Source organism: Electrona antarctica (assembly GCF_951216825.1).
Source record: "Electrona antarctica genome assembly, chromosome: 3".
NCBI classification, from domain to species: domain Eukaryota; kingdom Metazoa; phylum Chordata; class Actinopteri; order Myctophiformes; family Myctophidae; genus Electrona; species Electrona antarctica.
Window position 1 is genome coordinate 13,256,321 of NC_136808.1, and position 9,504 is coordinate 13,265,824.

General features: G+C 45.3%; 1 protein-coding gene across 1 annotated transcript; it reads left to right on the plus strand.

Moving 5' to 3' along the window:
* On the plus strand, positions 1–7,788 carry dldh (dihydrolipoamide dehydrogenase). The gene is made up of 12 exons (XM_079496171.1): positions 1–104; positions 262–564; positions 1,330–1,390; positions 2,500–2,757; positions 4,160–4,220; positions 4,372–4,502; positions 4,851–5,020; positions 5,183–5,399; positions 5,519–5,692; positions 6,092–6,845; positions 7,102–7,333; positions 7,569–7,788. Exons 1-12 carry the CDS (start codon positions 51–53, stop codon positions 7,572–7,574), a joined length of 2,421 nt encoding a protein of 806 aa, XP_079352297.1. The 5' UTR covers positions 1–50; the 3' UTR covers positions 7,575–7,788.
* Positions 7,789–9,504: the final 1,716 nt, after the last annotated feature.

A 9,504-nucleotide genomic window follows, 5' to 3' on the forward strand; every position in this document is an offset into this window, starting at 1 on the left:
CTGACTTGTGGAACTTTCACTGCTTGCTTCTTGACGGAACTGTCGACACAATGGGACGCCTGTGTCTGAATCTAGCTGTCACTTTCTCTCTACTCATCTGCCAGGTAAAAAAAAACAAGCTCGAGTGATTTAGGCTATAACTGCTCTTGTTTATCAGTTAGTTAAATTTGTGAAAAATGAATCGAACCCCAGAATTAAAGTTTATAGTCCATACCTTTGAACAATTAGCAGAGCTCATTATGTTTTGTGTTATTTCTACAGGTTTTGTGCTCTGGGCTTTTTGAGTTGAAGTTACAAGAGTTCCTCAATAAGAAAGGGGTGCAGGGGAACGCCAACTGTTGCGCCAGGGGCTCTGCGCCCCCACAGGGGTACCAGCAGTGCGAATGCAAGACGTTTTTCCGTGTCTGCCTAAAGCACTACCAGGCAAACGTTTCGCCCGAGCCTCCCTGCACATACGGCGGAGCTGTGACGCCCGTTCTCGGCTCCAACTCTTTCCAGGTGCCCGAGACCAACGCCGAAAGTTTCACGAACCCCATCCGGTTTCCATTCAGTTTCACATGGCCGGTGAGTGGACATCCAATCATCCATCATCCTATATAAATAGGGCAGCATACATGTAGACTATCTGTGATATTGTGTTCATTTTAGAGCACTGCCAATCAATCAATAGGCTATAGCCTATTAAATGTGATCAAATGTCCCCACTTGATGTACAGCCTAATTGCCAGGCCTGCGTAAATTGATGAATCATGAATTATCATCTCATCAGACATGATGGGTGTTGGGTGGTGTATTATGGAAATGTGTAGTACTAGTAGCCTAATAATAGGGGTTATATTATTTCTGACATAGTAACAGATGCCTCCCAACTCGCCACTAGTGAGGGTCATTGTCAACAGAGTGTGAGAGGGTCTATTGTAGTGTTTCGGTGCTCTTGGACAGGATAAGATGGGGAGGGGGGCTTCCCCCAAACGCTGCTGCTTCGAATAGGGGTGGTGGGAAATTTAACATCCTCCGAGTTGGCACATCATTGACAGCGCAGCGTGAAATTCCGCCTCCTTTGGTTTTACGACGGTGTTGGTGTGAGAGGGTTGCGGAGGTGTAAAAGTGGATGCAGGTAGTCGCCCCTATTAGGCCCCTAATCAACACGGTCGGGGAATTAGGCTGTGTGTGAAGTTTATTGAGAAGCCCTCCTATTAGCCTTCTGCTGCTGTGCGGCAGCAGCTAGGCTCCAGGCAGCAGCAGGCTGCTCTCTGGCAGCTGTTGTTCTCTCCCTCTCTGTCTCTCTTTCTTGTGTCTCAAACGTATTTTTTTCCCTTTCCCCCCCAGGGAACGTTTTCACTGATCATTGAGGCTCTACACACGGACTCCCTGGACGACCTGACAACAGGTGGGTGGAAGAAAGAAAGGCTGACCAGCAGTCTTAATAATGAGTGGCGTTTGCCATCAAGTCTGGTTCCCACTAACAGTGCTCACTCCTTTTCATGTTGCTGGAAAAAAAATGTCTTCTTGCCAGTAAATAAATAAACCCTAAATGCTGTGTGAAGAAGTGAAAAAAAACATGTCACACCAACAAGATACACATTTTAAATAATTGCAAATATTAATTGGGTCACATGGTTATAATCTGTTCACATTTAGACTAGACACTTTAGAAGGCCTGGTAACCCCATATGACTCTGGCAGGCAAGTGCCCAATGAGAGCTTAATGAGTTTTGGCCACTGCAATGCAATGTGAGGGTGTTCTAGGTTCAAGGCTAAGTTTATTATATCCCAAATTGGACAATTTGTGCTGCAGCAAAGCAGATTAACAACACTGTAAGAAACAATAAACATAGAACAATAAAGACAGGCATAAGACAAACACAAGAACCAAATCATAATCATCACAATCATGTCATCATAATTCAGACAATAACAACCTGTGTGTGTGTGTGCGTGCGTGCGTAGGTGCGTGCACGTAACACTCCACTTGGTGTATTTCTGCTCTTCTGTAAATAACTTTCAGTGTTTTGGTATTGCCTCTTTTGCACAGCAGCACATGCATCAACCTTGGCTCCAAAATGTAATCAGTGTTTATTTTCTCCATAATATCACCAACTGACTAACACTGACATTAAAAGGTTAATATATATAATTGGGATTTGTTGTCCTGATTAGGAATATCGTCAAAACAGCAATAGTTGGTATTGCAGGTCTAAAAACAAAATGCCTAACTGGTCTCCATCCCATGTAACGTAACTGAACACTTAACTCAATTATGTATTTAATAATTTGCCAACAAAGCAGTGCCATGCATCTTACATAACCACATCAATGCTTATGCTGGGCATGTACGGTAGGCAAAGATTCCACGAAAATAGCTGCAAAGCATTGTGAGCTATATTGGCTATTTTTTGGCTCATACGATGTAAGCCTTACATGATAGAGGCCCCTAGTAGTGAATAACTAAAGTATTAAATAAGTAGTACTAATGAACAGTGTTGTTGACTCTTCCAGAGAACCCAGAGCATCTGATCGGCAGGGTCACCACACAACGCCACCTGACGGTGGGGGAGGAATGGTCCAAAGACCTGCAGTCAGCCGGCAGGACGGAGCTGCGCTACGCGTACCGCTTCACGTGCGACGAGCACTACTACGGCGAGGGCTGCTCCGTCTTCTGCCGCCCCAGGGACGACGCTTTCGGACACTTCACCTGCGGCGAGCGAGGAGAAATCATATGCATCTCGGGCTGGAAGGGAGCGTACTGCACTGAACGTGAGTCTTAGTAAAACATGAACAAACACTGAGGAGTTCACTGTGCAGGCACAAAGTAACTACTGTACCTATATTTATTATGTGGTGAGGGTAAAGGCCTATTCATACTCCAGTTTTCGGTGACCACCGAAAAGGTGATCACCTCATCACCTAAAACTGGGGTATGAATAGGCCTTAAGATGAGGCATGTTGCAAACATGTACAGTATGTTGACGTGCATGCATACTAAGCTAAATGAGCTTCAGCACTCAATAAAATCACTATGGTGGTTAGTTTTGACTTATATATAAAGATATATAGTTATCGGCCACCCAGGGTTTACAATACATACGTAACTCAAGGATAAGATAAGTTATTCATTTTCGATAATTAATAATTAAATATATATATTTTTTTATCAGTTTCAAAAAACATTTTGGCTTAATTGGCGTATACAACAGTGAATCTACACTTTCTTCTTCTTCTTTTTTTTTTTTTTTTTTTTACACTTTACTGACTTTTAGAAACGCTTCAGGCCCCTAATGCGGGGCCCGTGTGCAACAGGCGTCAGTTAGTTATCCCCGTAGCAGCAGCAGAGGCCTCCATTCTAATGAACCACGGTGGCTCCTCAGTAATTCACATGCCGCGTGCCTTCCATTAGACCACTGGGGGCCTCCTCGCTGCAGCCCTCCTCCCCGATTGGCCGAGCGGGGGTTCTGCATTGTTGTGATTGGGGCTGGCGATTGGCTGAATGGGATTGTGTATTGTTGTGGAGGGGGCAGCTGCTCGGTGAGAGGAGACAATAGAGCAGCTGTCTGGTGGTTAGCTCCACACAGGCCAGCTGGCCCTGGAGGAAGGAGGAGGGGAGTAAGGAGAGAGAGGAGGAGAGCACCACCAGTTAAGGAGGAGGAGGAGGGGGGGGGGGGGGGGAGTGAGGAGAGAGGAGGACGGCACCAGTGGAGGAGGAAAGGAGAGGAGAGGAACGGAGGAGAGGAGAATATGGAGAGGAGATGAGAGTAGAGCAGGAGGAGAAGAGGGGCCAAGGGTGAGAAAAGGGACTTCTGACCCACAGTCAGGGGGGAGAAAGAGTGCTTTGTGTGGAAACCTTTTGTGCTAGAGAGCAGCCGTGTTAAAGGAGAGGGCTGGTTGGCTGGTTATCCCCTTGGTGACCGGGGCTGCACAGTAGCCCTGTGGACAGCACGATCTTGGCTAGACTTTCTAAACTCATGTTTTGTTTCAAAACAGTCCTGTCTGACCGTTTCTGCTCTGACCCGCACAGAACCAAAGTTCTGGTTGTATCACACTGTTCATTATAGGTTCCAGGATGAGACCCAAATTCACTTATTTGAATCTTGCGCCTATCAGTTGTCTTCCTAACACTACGGTTCCCAGGATTGACCTTTCTGTATCTCTCTCTCTGCAGCACTCTGTCTGCCTGGCTGTGATGACATACATGGCTTCTGTGACAAACCTGGAGAGTGCAAGTAAGTCCCTCTACCCACTTGACATCCGTTTAGCACTGTGTTAACTGTATATATCTGGGAGTCTTGTTCAATTTGAAAATAAATGTGAAGTGAAAATAGTGTGTGACTGACTGTAGCTATTTTACTGATGGAATTTATTGTTGTGTTTTAGGTGTCGCGTGGGATTCAGTGGGCGTTACTGTGACGACTGCATCCGTTACCCTGGCTGTCTCCATGGCACCTGCCAACAGCCCTGGCAGTGCAACTGTCAGGAGGGATGGGGCGGGCTCTTCTGCAATCAGGGTGAGTTCACAAAATCAGGGCAACATCACAGGGTCTCATAATTAACCCTCAAATAGATCTTGGAATAGCCCTGGGACCGATTCACACCCATTGAGCCTGTATCGTTCAAGGTTCAAGATTTTACTTCATTGTCACATGTTGTGTACAGACAGGAGAGTAAAACTTACGTTTTAGGTTTGGCTTCCTTCAGACAATGCAGCAGCATAGATAATACATAACAGCAACAGAATAATCATTAAAAAAAATATATTTCAAGAAAAGAAAGTGGGCTAAAAAGAGCAAAAAGAGAATAAAAGTGCATAAAGGATTTATGCTAAACCTTTTTGTCTTTTTCATTTCTGTTTACAGATCTAAACTACTGCACGCACCACAAACCTTGTATGAATGGAGCTACATGCACCAATACTGGCCAGGGCAGCTACACCTGCTCCTGTCCCCCCGGATATTCCGGTGCCAGCTGTGAGATCCAGGTCAACGAATGCTCTGGGAACCCCTGTCGTAATGGAGGCAGCTGCTCTGTAAGTCCTGAAAACACATTCACAGTAAATCCCAGTCACAGTCACCCCGGAATTTTAACTTGAGACAAAAACGGATGGATGAACGGATGAATAGATGAATCGATCGATCCCCAAGAATCATGTCACTAATGTTGTCATTTCTCCCCTCTCCCCCCTATATAGGATCTGGACAACATATACAAGTGCACCTGCCCACCTGGTTTCTATGGCAACAACTGTGAGCTGAGTGCCATGACCTGTGCGGACGGGCCCTGTTTCAACGACGGGCGTTGCGTGGACAACCCTGAGGGCGGCTACTTCTGCCAGTGCCCCACGGGGTACGTCGGCTTCAACTGTGAGAAGAAGATTGACCACTGCTCTTCCAACCCCTGTTTTAATGGTACGTTAACATTTGTTCTCTTCACATTGTTTGAGTCATATACTGTATGTATTGGATACATATCTGTGCTATAGTTTGCCAGATGTCTAACTCTCTTTCTCCGTCTCCTTTGCCTGCAGGTGCAGAGTGTGTAGATCTGGTTAACTCTTACCTGTGTCAGTGTCCTGAGGGATTCTCAGGACCGAACTGTGAAGACGTCCATGTTGTTTCTGGGGACTGTCTAGCCTTCCCTTGTCAGCATGGCGGGACCTGCCAAGAAGGAGCCAATGGCTACACCTGTAACTGCCCACCAGGTATATAAAAAAACATATTTATCTTTGATTTAAAAAGTGTAGGGTGGCTACAGATCACTGTTGAGGAGATTATGTTGCTCCTGACCAAAAGTCTATGCACAAACATGCAGCAGTGAGCCATAAAAGCATTCCACCAAAACCAAACGTTTTGTAATGGCATGACCATAAATAAACTAAATTATATTTATATGAGAGTTGCCATCCTGACTAAATTCTAGACATGTTATTTGTTCTATCAAGTGAAATTGAATCAAGCTATAATATAACTTTTAGCAATGATAAACATTATTCATATAACACTTTTAAAAGTAAATGCTCTAGGATTAAACCATAGAACAAAGCAGTTCTTTGTTAGCAGTAAATTAACTTTCTCTGCTCACAATTGTGTTCGTCCAACAGGCTACACAGGCAGGAACTGCAGCTCCCCAATCTCCCGTTGCCACCACAGTCCCTGCCACAACGGGGCGACCTGCCACGAGCGCGGAGGCCGCTACGTGTGTGCCTGCACGTCAGGCTACGGCGGTCGCAACTGCCAATTCCTCTTGCCGGAGGCTCCAAGGGGCCAGCCGGTGGTCGAGGGACCAGACCGTCGTTATTCTTCACCAGAAAATGGTAACGACGACGACGAGGAGCTTGACGACGACGCCAGATTCCCCTGGACAGCCGTTTGCGCTGGCATCTTCCTGGTTCTCTTGATCCTGATTGGCTGTTCAGTGCTGGTGGTCTATGTTCGGGTCAAGCTGCAGGAGCGCCACCACAGCCACCACGGTGACAGTGTCCACAGCGACAGCCACGAGACCATGAACAACCTGACGACGGCCAACAACTGCCTCCGCAGCGATAAGGAGCTAGCTGGGCCCATGACACTGACAGCGTCCGTGAAAAACACTAACAAGAAGGTGGACTACCATTCTGAGCTGACTGGGTCATTGGGTGGGCTCAGTGTGCTCAGTGGGTTCAGCGGACTGAGTGGGTCTGAGATTAAAAATGGGTTTAAGACTCGCTACCCTAGTCTGGAATACAACCTGGTCCACGAGCTGAGGCCGGAGGAGCTGTCTCTTTGTAAGGAGGAGGAACAGGGTGACTTGGTGGCAAGATGTGACACTGTGGATGAGTCTGATGCAGAGGAAAGACACAGGAAGAGACTAAACAGGTACACAGCTCAACAAAATATATAACATAGTATGTTACGAATATATTAAAGAGGTACAAGTATGTTTGAAAGGCATTTTAAACCATATATGCATTAAATCTAAGCCTAAGCCATAGTGACATGTAAGCATCTTATATGAATATCACATCACAACATAAAATTGTGCTATTTTCGTATTTCATATTGAACTCTAAAACTTGTGTTCTTTATAAAGGATGTCAGTGCTGACCTGTCTTTCTTTTCTGTATTTCCACAGTAATGCATCAGAAAGGAATCAAGCAGAGGAGAATCCATGTTGCAGCGACAGCAAATATCAGTCAGCCAGCGAGCTGAAGTACAACTCAACGACTGATGTTAAACCTCCTTCGACCAACAATGTTAAATATCACTGTTCCACTGACGGTCAATACCAGTGTTCCACAGACACTAAATACCAGTCGGTCTACGTCCTATCTGAACGGAAGGATGAGTGCATTATAGCGACAGAGGTGAGCTTCGCCAACAATCAACAACCTCACACCATTTTAATCATTCACCTAACAGTCACACGCAAAAAATAATCATCTGCCTTACAAGTACAAATCATAAAATTCACCACTCTATAGCTTTGTACAAGATCATTAAAGTGAATAAAATGTCATGCCATGAACAATGCTAAAACTAAACAAAAAATACAGCAAATATACAAGAATTCTAAACAAATTATCCTTTTTTGCGTTCCAGGTATGATACCAATGTACCAGTCCAGACCATACCGGATCAGGACGGTGTTATCTGGTTAAAGCCAGTCCAAACCAGCCATGAGCAGTAGAGCTCACCTTGTCTCCAGGAGGTTTTACTCCTGCCGTTTGCTGCTGCTGCCTCCCTGCTGCTGCTGTCATGGAATCTCACAGTACTGAGATATACTGGACGACCTAAAGTACCAAGAGAGTGTTCAGTTAGTACCGCCTTAGTATGGACTCACTATACTGCACTTGTACGATGGATGAGTACTGGGACAGTTCTGATCACCGAGGGACGTAGGTCTAATGTTGACCCAGTACGGTGGCCAAGTGCTATAAGACTTAGTACTTGTATGGACGTGAACACAGAACTAGTGCTGAAATGCTACCCAATGCTGGAGAACGGATGAAGAACTACTGTGCTCTAGCTCTCTCAAGGACGGAGTACATTAACGGGACTTAACGCTTGTACCAGTCCCGAGTCCTGACTTAGTACTTATCTTGTGCTGCGTCAGCCCAGAAGTTAGTACTGAACGAGTGCAAAGACGAGCTCCGAAAGGCCATGAAAAATAATCTTAAAAAACTCTTTCATTGTGAAGAATGGAATACTGACTTGGATGTTGACAAGTTTTATTGTAGTACCTTTGGAGTACTGATTGAAAAAAAACTGTGTAGTACCTTTGGAGTACTGAGAACTTAAGTACTGTTATAGTACAGTACTGTATACTGTTATGTGCTGTGGTTTACAGTGTCGTGTAAATGCTGGCATGGACACTGGACAGAGCCACCTGTCTAGTGTTGTGTGTAGTGCTGCAGTGCAGAGCGTATAGTGTTAACCATGGTACACAGCAACAAAAACAAAACACTATAAGGATCCATTCTTACAGTGTAGAAATGCTGCAAAGTAATCTTGATATGCATGGAGGAACACACAACGCACATTGCCCAGCTGGTATAGCCTGACCACTCCTTGTGTGATCTTCTGGCTGAATGGGGAACAATGGATGGACTTCTGCAACAGACACACCTGTAGCTCTGCGACGCTGCCAGAGACTCTGTTGGCTGAGCTGGCTCTCAGTCAAGAATAAAGTAGACTAGAAAAGAATAGAGGACTCCAGTAGTGACTGCAGATTGATCCGATGTGGATCTGTTGGGCCATACTGGCCCCTGACCCCTAGCCGTTGAGGCACAGGGACATGTTTTAGGCAGTGTATTGGGCAACATTCCTAACAGCAGGGAACTAAATGAAAAGCCGCAACAAATCGATCAAATTCTTAGGAACATCATTATTTCCTTTCTTTTCGGGATTTCAGGGCTTTTTGGAAACCCGACTTCCCTCCCTTCTATTTCCTGCTTTTCTTCTGTCCTGAGTCCTGACATTCCAGACATTTTTCTGATTTTATGTAATGAGTGCAACACATGCAGCTCCTTTGGCAAATGTTGCTTGCTAGCATTGTCTGAGAAGTTGTTAAGTGCAACATTGCCCAAACTCTGCTGTAGTGTTTCCCAGAGGACTTTGCTGAAATGGACTAGTCTAACTGCCAATACCTCATTGCACTATGGAGGTGTGTGTGTGTGTGTGTGTGTGTGTGTGCGTGCGTGCGTGCGTGCGTGCGTGCGTGCGTGCGTGCGTGCGTGCGTGCGTTTTGTATGAGTGAGCGTGCAGATATGGTCATGACTGCGTGGTGTTGATGTATGCACTGCCCATTCCCACCCACCATCACTGCCAGTCTTCTGCTATTGGCCAGTGGACGTACAATGATGCTCATCCATTGGTTATGAAATGCTGTCCATCATGTTTTCCTTATATTTTTGTTTCGCTAATATGTTCATGTAAAAAAAGAGGATGTATTCTTTTAATTTAAGTTGTGTAATTATTTGTGTTCAGCTCCTTTTTATGTTCAGTTTGATATAATTTAAGTTTGATTGTTGTTGTT